Below are 20,210 nucleotides of genomic sequence, written 5' to 3'. Positions count from 1 at the left end.
GGCCATCATAAGAAAAATATACATATTTCACCTTTTCATTGAACAAACATTTTTTTAAAAAGTTGTTTGAGCATCTCATTCTCTCTCTGAGCTGCTTTTAGCTGGGATCAGTAATTGCAAACATATTTGTGACTTGTTTTTAAAAGCTGAATTTTAACAGAAATATTTTGGTTTACGTGTTACATATTATTTAACACTAAAAAGCTTATGAGAGATTATCTGGTAAACTGAATGTTCTTTGTTGTAAATCTGGTGGGCGCACTTTTGTCTATTGAAAAGATCATTATATATTGGGCAGAAATCTTGTTGATTGTTTCAGTGTCAAGTGTGGAAGTAGTAACAATTTAAAGGACAGTTGTATAACATTTGCCATTTATTCCTTATTTTGTTATATTTCTTATTACAGAGAACAAGAGGGCATGAAAACAGTTTAAGCAAATTTATTAGAAAAATGTTTTTTAGGAGTTCCCGTGGCTTAGCGGAAATGAATCCGACTAGTATCCACAAGGACGTGGGTTCAGTCCCTGGCCTCGCTCAGTGGGTTAAGGATCTGGCGTTGCCCTGAGCTGTGGTGTGGGTTGCACACGCAGCTCAGATCCTGTGTGGCTGTGGCATCCGGTGGCTACAGCTCTGATTCAACCCCTAGCCTGGGAACCTCCATATGCGGTAGGTGCGGCCCTAAAAAGCAAAACAAAACAAAGCAAAGAAAAATGTTTTTTAACTGAGTTTTTCAGCACGTTTATAGACTTAAAGGTTAAAAATATTTAAAACACAAAGGATTTTTCTTAATATGAAAAACTCCTTTTCTAGGGAGCTCCCTGGGAGCCTAGGACATTAAGGATCTGGTGATGTCACTGCTATGGCATAGGTTTGATCCCTGGCCTGGGAACTTCCACATGCTGTGTGTGTGGCCAAAAAAGAAAAAAGGAAACTTTTCTAAAAACAGTCTAATTTTTATTAAGATTATAAAACTAGATATTAAAACTTTAATTAAGCTAAGAAATCTAAGTATAAAATTAGTTTAAAAATGTTATTGTGTCAGAAGATATTCTGTACCAAATAAATTAATCAAATGAAAAATTTCTTAGTATTTTTATGGAGTCTTGATTTCTCTTTAGGGTTTCAAAAAGTAAGTCTTACTCACTTAATGCTACATTTTGTCAAATTGAAACATTTCTTTAATTCCATAAAAGAGCACAGAGTAAGGCAGAAGGAAAATGCTTCTCTGCCAAGATTTGACACTATGTTAACATTATTATCAAATATATATCACCATTAAATTTGTCATGTAACTTCAGTGAATTCAGTGCATGGTGCTCATTTCCCAAAGGGCCTAAAGTATTCAGCAAACTAGATTGGAGGAATTTCATTTATTTATACAAAAGTGGTATATTATTAGGTTATTTGACATAAAAATTTTTTGTTTAAAAATGAGTTGCTGCTTAATTTAGTGAATACAGTATGAAAAAAAGAATAAAGTATTGTCCAATTAATCAGTTATAAGGTAGCAACTATTTGCCTACTTTAAAAAACTTATTGCTGTTTTTCAGATATAGTGATAATTAGTACTCACTGATAGATTGCTGGATTATAATAATTGGAAAATACTTGTTTGATATGAAATTCTCAAGCCTGATATCTATGGTTCGGATTGGTAATTTCATAGTTTTCTGACATGAATTGAGGATTGGAGACAAAATGCTTTGTAAGTTAAATTAAGTGCTATAGAGTTTAAAAAAAAAACACAATATTTATTCCCACTTTAATGATTTTCAGAGTTCAAAGAACTACTGTATTTTGAAACACTCAGTTCTGATAGTGTAAGAATATTTTGTAAACTGTATTAGTGTAACGTGGTGCTGTGTATCTAAAATTAGAAATAGTTGGCTTTTCTAAAATGATACATAGTCTTTTTTTTCCCTTCCTTATATTCAGATTTTAATAGTTAACCTCTGTTAACCAAAAAAGTCCTACATGAATAAAGTTAGGATGTTAGTTTATTTTAATGCACTGGTTTTTACTGATATACTCTATTAATCCAGAGCATTTGGCTTAGACACAACCAAAATGAGGAAGGAGAAAAGAGGCTTTAATTTTCTTCCTTCCTCTTACTGTCAGTTTATTTGTGTATGATCAGCATAGTGCCCTCAATCTTAGAAAAATCAATCTCTTTTTCATAATATACCTCAGTTTCAAAGTTTCCCTCTCTTGGGGTGCACATACAGGGTTGTTTTGTTTTTTGGTTCTTAAAATCCTGATACGTCCTACAATTTCCTGTATTCTAAAAAGGATAAAATTTCATTTTTTTGATATATCAAATACTGTAGCAAGTAGACATACTAGGGAAACTAATATAGTAGTATAGAAAATCCTAGATCATTTTGATTGTTTGGAACCCATAATTTTGGTTTTTATGTTAAAATGCTATTCCACTTCTCAGCATATAAATATATTTATAGTTTGTGGCCTAGAAACAATACACTTAAAAAAAAAGCAAGAATACTTGTGTCAGTTATTTTAAAGTTATACACTGTTTTAAGGCTATGTATTTATTCTTTAGAAAATATGACTTACATGAATATCTTCTGATGGACATAATATTGACAAAATATACACGATATTATCTTAACAAACTGCCATGCAACAAATACATTAATGAAGAAATTGAATATATATGACCTAATCTAATCTTGACATTTACATTGAAAATTTACAACATAACCAGTACTTAAAATGTTTTTCTTATATTTGGCAGTAATTTCATTTTTTACAATTTAAATTTAAAACTTCTGAATGTGGGTTTGGTGAAACTTAGGCTTTTCCCTAGTCTGTGACAACCTGAGGTACTAAACATTTTTCTCGTATTTCACTGTCTTCAAAGGGAATTTTTTTATTTCTTTTAGGATCTATCCAAGAGTTATGTATTACAGCATTATTAGGCATGGGATCAGCTTCCACTATGGAAACAACTCGCTTTTTCATTTTACTTTTTAACACCTTTTGAAATTTTTGTCTAGTGAATGCATATAATAGAGGGTGAAATATAGTTGTTCCATAACCCATGACTAGAAAACACAACCTTAATTTTACTAAAAGGTCACTTGGGCCTAAACATAAAATGGTGGTATTTAAAACAGAAATTGGTGTCCAGCAGAGAAGAAATGTAGAAATAATCAATAAAGACATTTTGAAGACCCTTTTTTGCCTTTCTCGTCGTTCACGGTGTCGTTTCACAGCTCGCCGGAGGGCAATTATTACCGAGACTGAAGTTCTAACACCAAAGACTACATTTCTCCCACCACTGCTTTGTGACATGTCTGTAGTCTCATGTTGTGTGGTTAGAGAAATCGTTTTTTTCTTTCTTGCTTTCTTCTTCTGCCCTGTTGAGAATCTTGTGCCTATTCGAATATTAAGAGCCTGAAGTATTTTGGTGTATGTGATTAGCATCACTATGACAGTGAAAAAGAATATTGGGATCTGTACTAGCAGGTGATAATACATTCCCAGTTCAGTGTAGTATTCATTCGTACTGACACACAAAAGTGTCTTGTTTTCCCATGTATTTCCACTTTGAAGGCTGAAAAAATTTACCTCAATAAAGGGAATCAGGAAAGAGAAAAATGAAAAAATCCAAATGGATATCATTAGCATTACAGCTCTGCCCATCGTCAGAATTCGGTTCGCAGGCTTTACAGAGATGTCATATCTGTCCAAAGTGATAGCAAAAACGTTGATTGCTGTTGAGACACTTGCAAAAGATACACAGGCCTCGTGGAAACAGCAGATGAGAGCAGTGTTACTCTCCAGTGAAAGCAGAAGGATAACTATAGTTAGAGGAATACATCCCACACAAATTATTACATCAAGTACATGAAGATTCATTGTAATAATGTTACTGACAGAGTTGATTAAGTTGGATTTCATGCAGTAAAGTACCAATACGGTGAGGTTGCTGCCAAGTCCCAACACAATTTCTAACATAAGAAATCCGGTGAGAGACACTTGAAAGCTTAATGGATATGATAGTGGTTGGTACATATTGGTGTTGATGTCATCAATGTCATCTCGCACTGTAATGTTAGATTCAGACTGCATGTTGATTTCCAGAATGGGAGAAAAACACATTCTTTTGGAGCAGTTGGTTTTTTCCCTAGAAAGTGAAATAGAATAAACTATTTGATATTTGGCAATTTAAATGACGTATAAAACCTGTGTTCTTTGTAAAAAATCTTTTTGTGTACTTGGTTTAATTTTTAAGTTTGTAAACTATTCATGGAAAATGTAGAATTAGGAAACATCGAGGTTGCATTGTTTTGATGTAAAAGGAAATTGGGTTCCCCATTTGAAGAAATAACTGTGGGGATTACTCCTATATAGTTGAAAATTATTTAATAAACTAAAAAGATTTTCTTATTTGGGTGTTTCAAGGTTATTATTCGAGATACAGTATAATTTTATAGAGTGAAACTACCCAGTATGCAAAACTAATTTTAGCCCAGTGTTCTAAGATTTCATTTTAAAATGTTGTTAGCAGGTGGAAAATAAATGCTATTTTACTATGTTGTAGCATAATTCGTGTGGTGTTACTATTCCCATGAGATTTGAAATGAACAGGACAAATACTCATTTAAAATGGTAAATGGCACAGAGCATTAGTTTGTTTTAAATCACTTTGTCCATGTCCTTAATTCAAATTCATATCCAGAAGTCAACAGTGTACTTGGGGATACCTGGAGTTATTTCCCACCAAAGTAGGCAGATGATAAATATCTCATATTTCGAAGTGAAAGTGCTCACTGAACATTAAAATAAGTCAGCTTATAAAAATTGGAAGAAAAGGGACATTTTGAAGTAAAAACGCCACAAACCTTGATAAAAGAGCACTAATCACTCCTATGAATGAATGACTTAATTTTGTGACCATGCCCTTTCGCATCTTGTGAAAGGAGAAAATTGAAATTTAATATATTAAGAAATAGCCATTTTTGAGATGGAAAAGAATGTGTATGAATTGATTTTATTAGTTTAAACAGAAACTTTAAAGTGAAAAATGAAATTTTAGGGAAAACAAGCATCTGAAACCCATTTTCTGAAGAATCTATTAAAGTTACACATTCCCTGTGAATCCTTTTGTACAAATCACCCAGTGTATATCATTTTGAGGGAAATTAAAAAAAAAAAAACAAACTCTTGCTAATTCATGCATATCTGTATTTTAATATATAGAAGATTAGAGTAATTTATAAAATAATGTCTTGTTTTATAGGCTAAAATGTCAGTAATTAGTATATTAGTTAAAGATAAAATCATACAACCAACTATATTTCACATTTCACGTACAGCATTTTGACTGAAAAATCAAATTATAAAAGCTAATTTCAGAATTTTCAGGATTCATGTTAGCCTTTTGCTTGATGTAACCTTTAACAAGTTTTAGAATACAGTTTTATTTATGCATACTGTTTTAGAGGTAGTATTTCAGAAACACAAATAACATTATTAATTTCTTTTCAACTTGATATAAAACATTACTGCAGTCATATATTTGAGTAGGTGAAGGTCTTAGCCAGCACTGAAATCCTATACAAATGGGAAATTTTAAAATGTGCCAAATTTTCTGATCTGACAGATTAATCAGGTCTTTGTCACATCACTTAGATTTAGAATTAAATAAAGCAGAAATGTCAAGTTACATGATGATTAAGGAAAAGGCATCTACTCTAGAGCAAAGGTCTTTTCTTTTGTAAATGTTAAACAGTGGTGTGGGGCGCATGCATCTTCTGACCTACCTGTTTGCTGTTGCCTTATGGGCCTTTTGGCTCACTATAGCAGTTTTTCACAGTATGATACGTGATGTCAATTGACAGATTTTGACATGAATTTTTACCTGACAACAGTGAAGTAGCTGTGTTTTATTTCATGTCTTGTAGGAATGCTTTCATTTTCTCTCCAATACTTCAACTGCATGAATTGTGAGATTTAGTTGGCTGATGGATTTCTAAAGACCAGCACAAAATATTTGTGTTTGTTTTGCCTTAAAAAGTCACGACCAAGAGAAACTTCCTCAAATGATAGGCATTATGTTTCCCTTTGAGAGAATATATGATGGTGTCTCTTTATTTTCCAGATCATGTGAAAACAAAAAAGGAAACATAAGGTGTCTAGTTTCTAAAATGTACTTAGACATCCTTTGTTAACAAATGTAAATCTCTTTCTATAGCAGTCCTCATTATTTTGAAATGATTTCTTGATCATATAACTTGCTTTATATTATAAATCCAGTCCATGTTCTCTTGATAAAAACCATCCGCTATTTAATTTGGTTTGTTTTCATTAGAAGAGGATACATAATTGGCCATAAAACTCAGCTGGAAAAATCCTTTAGTAGTATCAGTTGATACAAATATCAGAATATTTAGTGCAGAGAATACTTGCTTCAGCTTCATTTAGCCTGCTGGTAATGAGTGTCATTCTTTTGGTAATCCATGTTGCATTGTTTTTTCAAGAATCGGTGGCTCCACGGTTCTGCTATGTTAAAGTATAAACTCCCCCTTGAAAAATGCTCACCATTTTGTTTTCAGGCTTTTACAGTTGTGTTGTTTTTCATTTTGTGGCTATTTTATATACTATCATCTTAGGATGATTACCGTCGATGTTATATCCCAGCAGCAATGTAGACCTATATTCTCTGGTTTTAACTCCTTGATGTCTTAAAATCATGTGTTGCAAGAATATCCTGCAGTTTGTGGTTTAGACAGCTAGGGAGATGATCAGTCAGATGCATTCTTCATACTGTCAGTTGTAAATACTGAATTAGCTGCTTTGGACCCTTGTGAAAAAAGAAAAAAATTCGTTAAGGAATAGGGTTCCTACTAATTTCCAGTTAATTGAAAGTTACTTTAGTTTTCTTTTTTTAACACCATACACAGAATTTGTTATTAAAGTAAGCAAACTGTATGATGAGAGCCCTAGCTTTTGCATAAATTTAGGGGTTTCTTTAAATAAAATATTCTTTTTGCTAACAAAGATTGTAAATATTGTTATTTAGTAACAGAGTTAACATTACAAATATTATCATGAGAGAAAAGCTGTATATTTTTAAACTAATTTCTGTTCTCATTTTAGAAGCCAACCTGTATTTTCAGAGCTTAAGAGCAACTAGCTTACATTAAACATACTGTCACTTCTTCTTTATAATAAATTTAAAAATATTTCCTGCTATAAAATACTGTAGCTTAATTATTAGCACATGGTTTGAATTTTAACTGATTAAAGCAGATTCCATGATAAAATACTATCAATTTCCACTGATGAACTGTTCATGTAATTGAAATGTAAAGGGTAATACAAAATGTAACTGCAAATTCAGTAATTTTCAATGGACATGCCCAATAATAAACTTAACCTAAAATTGAGTAATAGATGACATCTAAATAGTAAACCTGATTCTTTCAAGAAATAAAAGCATTTTTTGAATGCTTGAGAAAGAGTGCCGACGACCTTAGATATTTAGTATAACTAAAGTGATTTAAAAGCTGATATCTTCATAGTGATTCAACAAAGAATTCTTTTTAACATTGCATCCTAATTACATCTAAAAGATAATCATGTCTTAAATAGCTCTAAAAGGTACATGTTTAGCAATAAGTAAAAATAAGCAAATAACTCTTAAAATTTAGGCTGAAATTTTTCAAAGTATTTTACCCCACTTGCCAGTTCAAAAGCAGCTGTATACTGTGATAAGGAACACATCTTACCTCTGCTAAAGACTTGATGTAGTTGAAGCGTTTCCAGTTTTGATTGATTCATTTTGTTCACCTGTTAGTAGAGGACTGGGAGAAGAGACTCAGAAACACCTCTTCGAAACAGACCTTAATGAAAATATGTGACTGTCCTGTGCCATTGTTTCAGCAGTACTGCTAATGTATGGTACATGGAGTGCTGCTTAGAGGCTGCTGCAGTCTCTCACTCTTCCTACTGTGGAATCAATAAGCATCTGAAAATACATAATGAAAGTAATTTAACATACTGAAGGCTTCTTGTCTCCAGAGACAACATTTAGATTCAGTCTTTCTCAAAAGGAATGGCACTGCTTTTCAGAGGAAAGCCTGTTCTGGGCAGCTTTTGCAGAATGACAGCCTACCTTGTCGCTCTCTCCACTGCAGAGAGATGCAGTGCATTCACTAATTTTGATTGGTCAGTTGTATTGGGCTTAAATTGTGCTTCATATGTATAGCAGGGATTCCCCCCCCCTCCTGTTTTATATAAGGATGCTTTTTTAAAAGGCTATATTTATAAGTGGTTGTATGTTGCTTTTAAATAGAGCATGAGTAAATTAATCTTTAAAAAAATGTGTATTCTATTCTGGTTTGTTGTTCACATATGCCAAACATTAAAAAATATAGGGAGGTGGCAGGAGGAGGGGGAGCAAGAAGGAATTATATAGCAAAATATATATATTCTTTTTAAAGCCTTGGATAATACTTGAAAGTATTTTGGTTGTATATGTGTTTTGGATTGAGATTCTTTGTTCTACAAATAGAAAGCCACCACATCTTTATTGTGAACCACATTGAATTTCAACTAGTTTGTTTGTATTCAAGTCATCTTCTCTGTGTGCTCAAAATTGTTGTGAACATCTCAAGGTGTTAAAACATTGTCATGACTGCAAATATTCATTTGTTCAGGTATTCATTCATTTCATTCATTCATTGAAAATGTTAATAGAGCTTGATCTAAGGTGATTATACCCTAAAATAAATTTTTTTAATCCAATGCAGTTAGCATAGTCTCAGTATGTGAAGATTTAATCCTGTGCATTACTTTTGAGATTACTACTCAGTCTTCACCTCTGGTAATCTGTTTTTTTCAGTAGATAAATACCAATCATGTGTCATAATATTTTATTTCACCTGGCTATTTCTGTTTTTATCCTGGGTTAAATCCACTTATAGTGGATTGCTATGCCTTAATATTATATGCAGCTATATGCTAACGTTATTGGGTATATATATAATTACATATCTTCATAAGTTACAGAGCTAAATTATTTTAGGATACATATGCTATAAAAGAATAAAAATAATGGTATAAGTAACTTAAAATATTACTTTAAAATAAAATTTCTGTTAACCTTGGTAACTTAAAAGTAATTTTCAGTATTGAGGAACACATTTTACCAAGGAAACTTTTTTAGGTTTGAGTATATAAACTGTCTGTGTTTTGTATCTGTTAATAAAATAGAAGGCATATTGCAATTCATTGAATTACTAGAATATTGATTACCTATTTCCATTTTCATCCTATTTCCATGGATTACCTATTTCCATTACTATTTCTAATGTTTGTCATCTGCATTTTAAAAAATGTATGCTACATTTTTACTTTGTAGTTGGAATTGTTCATAACTTTTGGAAATCAGTATGCATTTTAATAATCTTCCATTGCTTGTGTTTAAGCTTCATAGGGGCCTGGCTGTATAGTATATGAGCTGTGAATTGCATTTTCTTATAAATTGAGAATAATGGGGTGGAAAATTTTGTTGTGAATTTCTAAAATTTTCTGCACAGCTTTGGGTGACAGGAGTTTGAGTAATGATAAAAATTAAAATATTGCACTACCTTTTATGCATTTTGCAAGTTGAAAAAAAGGATCTTAGAATGCTACTCATGTTCAAAGATAGCACATGCATGTGTGCACATACACAATATTATGTGAAGTTTAAAACTAAAACCAAAGAAAAGATAGCATCAGTTGAAACTTGTGGTAGAGATGAGAAGTTATTAACATAGTGAAAGACATACAGTGCTTTTCTGCCGGAGAATTTAAGTATTCGCTTATATTATCATCAAAATATCCCTGTGAGGTAAAGGAAACAAAGGCATAGAGAAGTTTAATGACTTGAAACAGTCGAAGTGAGTTAGCAGCAGAGCCAGGGTTAGAATTCTGCAAACCCCCCTCTAACTGTAGCAAGCCCCTCTCTCTTTAGAAAAGTTATGAAGGTACTTGGGACTTGTACCAATTGGATGATTTGGATTCAGTCACTACTTATTAGTCATTGACTTTGGGCATGTCAGGTATTCTCTGGGTCACAATATAGCTTTGACTTTTTAAACTGATATATACTTCTGTGCTCTGTTCAGCTTTCTATGAGGCAGTATTTCCAAGTTATATACTAAAACTATTTTGAAAAAATAAATTCTGGGATCTCTGTAAGAAATATTGGCAGCAAAAAAAGTTCAGGTCTAGGCATTGCGTTTTATTCCTGTGACTTGGACAATATGTCACAAGTAATAGTTACTTCTTACGTCATTCAGTGCTTAGGTTAGTTTTCTTTATAAGAACCCCAAATTGGTTTGGTGATTATAAGTTTCTCTGACTTCTTAGCAGGATAATTCAGAATTCCTTTGCTTTTAATTTTAACAAAGATGAAAATATCTGAACCCCTGGATTGAGAATCAGAGTATATTATTTTCAGGAAAAAATTAATAAAGTATAAATGTCAGAATTTACCAAGATTCCTATTTCCATAGCAACAGATTTTCACAATTTGCATGTAATGTATTTTGTATTCCTATAGGATACTAACTTTGAAAAATGCTATAATTAGTGTTTGAAATCAGATGCTATAAAATCATTTTGTAGATTACTTATCAATTAGTTAATTAATAACCTGGCAAAGCAATTTAACTTTCCTAATGATAACTAAGCAGTAGATACAAATCTTACCCTCAGATGTCTCTGTTAAAATCCTTTTTCATAAGTTGTATGTTGCTTTTAGTTATAAATATTTTGAGTGACTTTTTTTAGTTTAGGAACTAAAATTTCTAAAATTCCTGATATGGGAGTCTTTGATGTTAAATTTTTTATATTTGCCCCCTTAAGTTTGGACACCTGTGAGCATGAGAGAGTACTTTATTGTTCACATTTAAATTCACTATTCGTATCATATCATTCTTATCTAGCTTGTGTCTGGCTCTGATGCTACGTTTTTGATGATTTTTAATTTGTAAATTGAAAAACTCAACTTTGTGAAGTGTTGGATTTAACTATAGCTAATGGTGCTTTGAAATTGTTATCAAAGGATATATATGCAAAAGCAGTTTTTAATTGTCAAAAAAATCACTTTTTAAATTATATTGCTTAAAGGGTACATTTTCATGAGCACTTAATAGTTAATGCTTAATTCTCTCTCATATTGGAGACCAAGGTAGAAAGGATTATTTCAGTTTAAAGCCAATTGAGAAATTTCATTTGGCTTCTCAGCTTTAAATTTTTTTCACAACAAATGTTTTACCAGAAAAATAGAAATGGACCATCTGCTGAAACCTCCATCAAGTGGGGAGTAGCCAGGGTAGTAGAGAGTCAACAACATTAGTGATTCATTATCTGTAAAAAGAGAATAATTGAAAACTGATTGTGCCTGGGTAAAGTACATGCATCAGAACTGTATACTCTCAACCAAAAAACTCCACCATGTGTTCCTCCCCTCCTTCCCTACCTCACCTAAGGAGGGCATTTAAATTTTTTCATTTTCATTTTTCACAGTATGTGATTATAATTCATTTGCCAGAAACTATTGTAAAAATAATGGCATTTCTTTCCATTTTTCTCATTCATCCCTCGATTTTGGACCCTGTGACTGTTAGTACTTTTTAATCTCCGTCTGTTGTCCTCCTCTTGGCATGTTGTTTTTGGAGCTTTGTCCAGATTATTTCCACCCCTGCCCCCAATTTTCTGGCTCTTTTGACTGCCTTATATCCCTTTTTGCATCTTTAAATATGGATTTTATTGATGTTTTTGTCTTATATTTCCATCATAGAATTATACAAATATGTTTGTGCTTTTTTTTTTTTACCACATTGATTTCTCTTTCTATTCTGTTGCTGCTTCATTTTTATTTAATTCTCCTATTTCAGGTTATTATGCAGAATCTAATTCCTTTCTGTGTTCTGAAACCAAGTTAGTTGATTAACTAGATTATATATTTAACAAAGCTATGGCAAATCCCCTCTTTCTGTGCTATTATGAGTCCTTTGATCTGGGGGAGACGTAGCTGAATGCCTTTCTATGAAATAGTAGTCTATCGTTGAGACTAGTTAGATGCATACTTTTTTAAGAAGGCAGCCATTTTTATGTGTAAAGCTAGAAAATGGTGGAGTTCAGCTACAAGCTCAGTAATGTCCATGGTACTGCTTGGGGCATCCATTTGGGAAAATGGATACATTTTAAGGGTTTACTGATAGTTGGAGTTCCCGTCGTGGCTCAGTGGTTAACGAATCTGACTAGGAACCATGAGGTTGTGGGTTCGATCCCTAGCCTTGCTTAGTGGGTTAAGGCATTTCCATGAGCTGTGGTGAAGGTGGCAGACTCGGCTCGGATCCCGCGTTGCTGTGGCTGTGGTGTAGGCCAGCAGCTACAGCTCTGATTCGACCCCTAGCCTGGGAACCTCCATATGCCGCAGGAACGGCCATAGAAAAGGCAAGAAGACCGCCCCCCCCCCAAAAAAAAGAGTTTGCTGATAGTTAAGGTCTGTGCTTACTGGTGACTTTCTGCTAGTAAAATACCAAAATATATTTTCAGTTATTGCTACCTTCTAGTCCCCATTTAGGGACTTACCATCTATAAAAAGTCCTGCTAATATCTACAAAAAGTTCTGATGTGATTTTGATTGATGTTGCAGAGGATTTATGGATCAATTTGGGGGGATTGATATCTTAACAATATTATCTTCCAATTTATGGGCATGACACCTCTCATTTTTAGGTTTTATTTGATTTTATTGGTGTGTTATAGTATTTAGCTTATAGATCCTGCACATATTTATTAGATTTGTACCTAATTATTTAGTGCTATTAAAGTAGTACCTAATTTTAAAAAAGAAACAAAATCACAATTGTTTATCTTTGGTTTATAAAAACACAGGTTTTTTTGTATATTGAACTCATGTCCTGGAGCTTTACTGAGCTTGTATATTAGTTTTGGGAGCTTTTTTGTGAATTCCAATGTGTTGTCTATACAGACAATAATGTTGTCTGCAAATAGAGACAGTTTCCTTCCTTCCTTCCTTCTTTTTCTTTTTTGTTGCTTTTTAGGGCCAAACCTGTGGTATATGGAAGTTCCCAGGCTAGGGGTCGAATTGGAGCTACAGCTGCCAGCCTACACCACAGCCACAGCAATGCAGGATCCAAGCTGCATCTGTAACTTACACCACAGCTCATGGCCACACCAGATCTTTAACCCTCATGGATCCTCTTTACCACTGAGCCACAAAGGGAAACCCCGGGTTACTTCCTGAATCATGTGGAACTTTTATTTCTTTTCTTAGCTTATGTTACTGACCTCTGGTATTAGATTTGATAGAAGTGTTTTAGGAGAAACAATCTGCCATGGGCCCTAAGCATCTGTGAATATCCCAGGGCATGCTGGGTATGCTAAAAATGAAAAGACCCAACTGCTCTATACCTGGTCCATTTCTCAGGTATGTGTTTGAATCTGGCAGCCTCAAGGGTTGCAGTAATGACTCCCCAAAGAGAAGACTTGGTTCTGCTTGTTGTGATGCAAACCCACTGTATCCAGAGTATCCACCTAGGCCCCTCTGCTAAGAGGACTTGCACGGGAAGGTGAACTGTCAATGACATGATCCCTCATACTGCTTGCTGTGTCTTGAGTCCTTTGCTTCTGATCCAGGCATCCTAAGTCTTCTGCCAGTATACATGACAGAAATAGGCAAGCTTCATAGCTCTCAAGTAGGGTAAAATCCTTGATCCTTCACGATTTTTGACAAATTTGGCAACAGGGACGTGCTGTTGACCAAAACATAACTTGCTACAAAAGAGTAGACAAGGGCCCTCATGGCCTGGTTTAGAGGATGTGAGATCCAGTAGAAATCCAGTAGCAAATGCTCTTATTTAGTGGTCGGCTAGTAGATTTCCGACTGAGTTAAATGTTAATGAGTTTTTAGAAGCTAAGCAGTGAGGGAACTAAACAAAGCTACCCAAATGGTACTTTGGTTGTTGCTCGCGTTCTAGACTGTAGATAGAAAGAGTGTTAGTACATCAGTGAGGCAGCAAGCCTCTGAGCCTAGGCAGAAGGCATTATGGCCATAGCTGCTGAATGAAGGTCTTCCAGGAGCTGAAATAAAAGGCGTCAGCAATGAGGATACAGAGCTTTGGGTAGTCTTAATACATTTTAAGTTCATTTGTTGAGTCTCGGTAGGCAGCCACTTGAAATTGAATGTAAATGCAAAGCCTTGACTATTGTACAGAGCTGCTTTTTCACTTTTTGCCTTCTGACTCCTCTCTCCCCCTCTTCTCTAACCCGAGCTGTTAAAATAGAGGCCAAGGGGACCTCAAGGAGGGGGAGGAATTCAAACTTCTATAGCTCTTTTAGATAGTAGTGCTCAAGCACCGTCCAACCTGGTCGCTTGGGGAGAAAGCATAGTAGGTGGCAAGAAGACTGAAGGCACTGGGGACTGCAGGGTAAGCTGTCACAGGGTGCACAGGGGCAAATTAAGAGCCTCTAGGCCCAGGGGTTTACAGGAGCTCCGAGGTATAGGGGAGGAAGCGGCAGCAACCCTGTGGTGAGGAGCCAAGCAAAGAAAAGCCTCCCACCACCTCAGCCCTCTTCTGCAAGCTAGCCTCTCCCACTACCCTGTACTCCCCAGGGTCCTGGTCAAATAATGGTGTCTCCGGTAGCTGTGGTTATAGTCCCTTTTTGTGTGTGTGTTGAATTCTTTGGTTGGTGTTCCTGCAGGAGGCAAAACTCAAATTGAAGGAAAGCTAAAGTGTGGGTGGAGCCTTTGTATTTTTTCTATGTCCTGTTGTTCTGGCTTTATGTGCCAAATGTGTGTTTGGTATTGATGTTTTTTACATGCTTATGTTGTGAACGTTTATAAACTTGCAGGAGATGTTTCCCATTCCCTGGCTCCTGTATGTCCCCTCCCTGGTGATCCAGCATAGTGTTATCATCCCAGGAGCAAAGAGAAAACCACAGCTTTAGTTACAGACATGGTGGCTGTTAAAGTGCTCAGGCCGTTTCTTAGTACAGCAGTGCCACCTGCCTGGCCAAGCCACCAAGTGCACCTCTTTTGAACAGGCCTCCTGGGAAGGTCTTGTTAAAACCAGGCATCTGACCCATAGATGCCTCGTGATTCTCTGGCTTCATGTCACCATTTAGAGTGGAGCAAATATAACTTGAACTTGATGACTAATGAGGAAGGGCCCAATAGATTTTATTAATCAAACGAAAATGGCTTGTTCAAGGGTGCAGCTGGCCTGGCCTTAGTGTAATACTGGTTTTGCATGAAGGGATGAAAGCATTCCCTTTTGAGGAAAACTTTCCTTTCATTCTACCACCTGAAGCAAACCACTGGTTCACCAGGGCCCTATATTCACAGAAGTTCCTGAACATCCTTGGGCCTGGCTCACTGATGGTTTGGCCAAGTTATAATTTGATGGTATTGCCGTGACCTGTGGTATAGGTTTCAGACGCAGCACATATCTGGCGTTGCTGTGGCTGTGGCATAGGCTGGCAGCTCCAGCTCCAATTCGACCCCTAGCCTAGAAACTTCCATATGCTGTGGGCGCGGCCCTAAAAAGACCAAAAAAAAAAAAAGTATCCATTGTGCTGCTGCAGCTGTTGTACATCAGTGTCAGCTACAGAAAATGAGAGTGGATATGATCTCTCCGTTTCTTTCTCATAGCTCTGACCAGTACCCTTGTTGACTAACATTGTTATATTTTTACTGACTCTTGGGCCGTTGCCTATAGCATAGCAGCCTTCAGGTGTACCACTTGGAAGATAGGTGAAAAACATCTGTCTTTGGGACTGCAAACCATGGAAACAAATTGTAGCCACCAGTCAATTTGGGTTACTCAAGCCTGTACCTCTCAGTTGCTGTCATTTTTACTTGGACGCATTATCAAAAATAGCGATATATTCACCATGGTAGACTGGGTAACCATGGCATCCTGGGTTTCAGGAAAGGGGACTTCTCAATGTCCCTCCTCCACTTCTTCTCATAGTGGAATTCCTTTTCCTTTACTAGGAGTATAGGGGTTTTGCTTTTCCTTCTCCTAGCTTGAATGGATTTTCGACAGTATTTTGAAAATAAGAGTGTTTGTTGTACATCCTTCAGTGATTTTAGGCCTTTATTTACCCCTGTACTAGAGATGGTAGTAAGGATCCAGGCTGAACATGAAGTTCATGAACCTGAATCCTTTTTCTCAGTGATTGCTGTTTCCATCCCCAAGCCTGTACCATGAGGGATGCTTTCTCAGCTCTCTCACTCTGCACCTGGTCTGTTTTGGTGCGAACCTCGTGAAATGTCTGACAAAGAACCTGTGAATGGGTGTGCCTTCCTTTGTATTTGTGGCCTCCATGGGATCTATATTTTCTTACTAGCACACACTCATCCTTTAGCTAAGTTATTTTTCATGGTGTCCAGTGTTTCTTCCCTCTGAATTCAAGTGCTTATGTCCCTGTTCATCCTTCATTTTTTCTTTTCTACCTTCTTTTGGACTGAATGACTTCTGCTATTCCATTTTAGTAAAAATTACTATTTTTAGTAATTAATGAGTAATAAAATGGATTAGTAAATAGTCTATTGACCTATTAGCTATATCTTTTAGATTTCTTAATTTAGTGGTTGTCTCAGATTTTATGATAACTTTTAACAGTCTTTTTACAAGTAATAGATCACATCACATATATATATATGTTAGATTCTTACTCTAATAATATCACTTCCTTTGGCCTTCTTCCATCTTTTGTGCTATTTTTTAAAAAAGTTTACTTCTCCTTATGTTACGAACTTCATAATAGGTCATTACTATTTTTTAAGCAGTCAGTTATCTTTTAAATGTTAAAGATAAAAATTATGCATATATTTGTAATTTCTGATACTTTATTTTTGTACATCAGAGATTCTGGCATTAAGAACTTTGACTTTTTTTGTAGTACAGGCTTTCTGGCAACAGGTTGCTTCTACTTGTGTCAAAGGTGTGTTCCTTGTGTCTTCATTTTTTACTTATTTTCATTTTATGTAAAGAACTATATTGACTTTTTTCTTTTGTCATTTAAAATTTTGTTTTCTCTGTGCATAGTTTCTGATGAGAGGTCTGTAATCAGTCTCATCTCTGTTCATTGTTATGTAATTTGACTTTTTCCTCTGGCCCTTTTTAAGATTTTATTTCATTGTTTCCACAGTTTAATTGTGATGTACTTTGATATGGTTTCTTTATGTTTACCTTCCTTTGGGTTCTCGTATATTCTGGGATCTGTGTTGTTGGTACTTCTGTTATTTGTTGTTTTGTTTTTTGTTTTTCTCATCAAATTTGAAAAAAATCTGTTTTTCAAGTATTTTTCCCTTCTCATATCTTTTCTCTTCTTCTGGAACTCTAATAATGTGTATTTAATAATGTGTATTTTTGGCTCTTGATATTGTCCTACATAAAATTAAGCCTCTATTCACTGATATTTTGTAGTTTTAGTTCGGGTTTTGTTGGCTCTGGTTTTAGGTTAATTGATCATCTCTCTCTTTTTTTTTTTTTTGTCTTTTTGCCATTTCTTGGGCCGCTCCCGCGGCATATGGAGGTTCCCAGGCTAGGGACTGAATTGGAGCCATACCCCCAGCCTACGCCAGAGCCACAGCAATGCAGGATCTGAGCCACCTCTGCGACCTACACCACAGCTCACGGCAACGCCGGATCGTTAACCCCCTGAGCAAGGCCAGGGATGGAACCCGCAACCTCATGGTTCCTAGTCGGATTCGTTAACCACTGCGCCACGACGGGAACTCCCTAATTGATCATCTCTTTTGTAGTATCTGATCTGAATTGAGCCCTTCCTGTGAATTTTTTCAGCTCTAAAAGTTTTACTTGATTTTTATTTTTTAAAAGTTTTTTTAAAGTATAGTTAATTTACAACAAAGTCATACCTAGGCACATATCCATTCTCTCTTATCAGTTTTTATAGTTCCCATTTTCTCTTCATTGTGCTCATATTTTTCTTCAAATCTGTAGACATAATTATAGTTAGATATTTTAAGATCTTTATCTCTTTCTTTGATCATCTTTTTGCATCTTGATATTTCTAATAATTTCTGATTGACCATTGTGTTTGGATACTGTAAATGGATTTTGTTGTTTTCCCTTAGTGAATGTTGTACTTTGTTCCTTCAGGTAGCCACGTTACTTATGGATCAACTTGATTCTTTTGAGGGTTTTTTTTGCCTTTTTAGGGCCATGCCCATGGCATATGGAATCTCCCAGGCTAGGGGCAGCAGTTGAATCAAAACTGCAGCCGCTGGCCTACACCACAGCAGTGCGGGATGTGAGCCAAATCTGTGACCTATACCGCAGTTCGTGGCAATGCCAGATCCTTAACCCACTGAGTGAGGCCAGGGACTGAACCTTTGTCCTCAGGGATACTACTCAGATTTGTTTCCTCTGAGCCACAACAGCAACTCTGAGGTTTGTTTTTTAAGCTATGTTGGGGTAGCTTTAGAGAAACATTTACACTAAGACTAATTTAGCCTTACTGTTAAGGCATGATCCATAGATCTATAACAAATTCCCCTGTGTGCATTTTTTCTTTCTTTTTGCTTCCCAAGCTGAAATATCTTGCAGTGCTCTCTCTCTTGAGCTCTGAGAGTTGATCAGTTTGTAGCTTTCTTTGCCTGGCCTCTATAGTCTTATCATATATATTCAAAACATAATATTTCTTTGAAGACTCAAGAAACCTTATATAGAAATTTCTGGAACTATTTCTCTGTTTAGCTTACTTTTTTTCTGTGTCAGCTTCTGGCTGCCTCAGCCTTCCTTAACTCAAATTTATCCCTTCAGTATGTCTAGATCATTTTGTTCTACGAGGGTTTTCTCTTACATTGTAGGGGAAGTGTATTGAGGCAAAAGACCTGGGTGATTATAGATTTCACTTCACTTGTTTTCCAGGGATCACAGTCTTGCATTTTCTATTGTCCATTATCTGAAAGTAGTATTTTCATAAAATTTGTCCAGTTTTCTAATTGCTAGGTTAAGTGCTATACTAATTATTTTCTTAGTTTGGAAGTTCCAGGTTTGTTTTTAAAAACTTATTATCATGGAACTTCTTTTAGCAATTGATTATGAACCATCTTGCGGCATTCCTTTTATCACTGTCTTAAAATTATTAAAGTCTTTGATGACTTTTACTTTTTATACCTGATTTCTTTAATTTCTTAAGTTACAGTCTGGTAATATTTTATATCATGTAATTCAGGTTCTTTGCATATAAGGTAATACCTGTCTGCACAATTTTGTTTTGTAAGTGCTTCTTTTTTTTTTTTTTTTTTTGGTCTTTTTGTCTTTTTAGGGCCACACCTGCGGCATATGGAGGTACCCAGGCTAGGGGTCAAATTGGAGCTATAGCCGCTGGCCCACGCCAGAGCCACAGCAATGCAGATCTGAGCCACATCTGCAACCTATAGCACAGTTCATGGCAACGCCGGATCCTTAACCCACTGAGCGAGGCCAGGGATCGAACTGGCATCCTCATAGATGCTAGTCCAGTTTGCTAACTGCTGAGCCATGACAGGAACTCCTGTAAGTGCTTCTATTAATTTTTTTCCCAGTTGAAGAAAAAGATGACATTGCTGGAGAAGAGATCGTATAGCTAGAGAGATTAATGCTTTCACAAATTCTTGTAATCTCTAGTCATTTCCTCTTCTCACATGTGCTATTAGATAGACAAGGGATTGACAGGCTTTTTCTGTAAAGGGCCAGATGGTAAATATTTTAGACTTTTGGGACTACATACAGTCCGTATCGCATATTCTTTTTTTCATTACTAACTCTTTAAACATGTAAAAATCATTCTTACCTTGAATGTTTGGCCCATGAGCCTTAGTTTGATTACCCTTGACATAGACCGGCACAACTTTGTTCAAGGAACCTTATCCTCTCTCTCATGTTTTCTTTTTACCAGAAAACCCTATTTTCTTCTTCAATGAAAAAAGCAGGATCTTGGCATTTCCTGTTCTGGTACAGTGGGTTAAGAATCTGACTGCAGCAGCTTGGGTCGGTGCAGAGGTGTCGGTTCATTCCTGGCCTCGCGCAGTGGGTTAGGATTTGGTGTTGCTGAAGCTGTGGTGTAGGTTGCAACTGAAGCTCAGATTCAGTCTCTGGCCCAGGAACTACCATATACCATGGGTGAAGCCATTGGAAAAAAAA

The 20,210-nt window shown here is 35.6% G+C and overlaps 2 protein-coding genes across 5 annotated transcripts in view; one reads left to right on the top strand and one right to left on the bottom strand.

Moving 5' to 3' along the window:
- Nucleotides 1–20,210, top strand: part of COG5 (component of oligomeric golgi complex 5) — a 280,119-nt gene that overhangs the window by 60,301 nt on the left and 199,608 nt on the right. The window lies entirely within an intron of this gene.
- Nucleotides 2,249–11,288, bottom strand: GPR22 (G protein-coupled receptor 22). Of its 3 annotated transcripts, none has more exons than XM_005667734.3 (3): nucleotides 7,758–8,363; nucleotides 5,790–6,829; nucleotides 2,249–4,150 (listed from the first exon to the last, which is right to left on the bottom strand). In XM_005667734.3, exon 3 carries the CDS (start codon nucleotides 4,123–4,125, stop codon nucleotides 2,824–2,826), a length of 1,302 nt encoding a protein of 433 aa, XP_005667791.1. In that variant the 5' UTR covers nucleotides 4,126–4,150; nucleotides 5,790–6,829; nucleotides 7,758–8,363; the 3' UTR covers nucleotides 2,249–2,823. The 3 variants fall into 3 exon arrangements, with proteins under 3 accessions (XP_005667791.1, XP_020958256.1, XP_020958257.1); XM_021102597.1 differs by having other exon boundaries at nucleotides 5,888–6,829; XM_021102598.1 differs by having other exon boundaries at nucleotides 5,888–11,288.

This window comes from Sus scrofa, chromosome 9 (genome assembly GCF_000003025.6).
Source record: "Sus scrofa isolate TJ Tabasco breed Duroc chromosome 9, Sscrofa11.1, whole genome shotgun sequence".
In the NCBI taxonomy this organism is placed as follows: domain Eukaryota; kingdom Metazoa; phylum Chordata; class Mammalia; order Artiodactyla; family Suidae; genus Sus; species Sus scrofa.
This window is presented reverse-complemented; position numbering and strand designations above follow the sequence as displayed.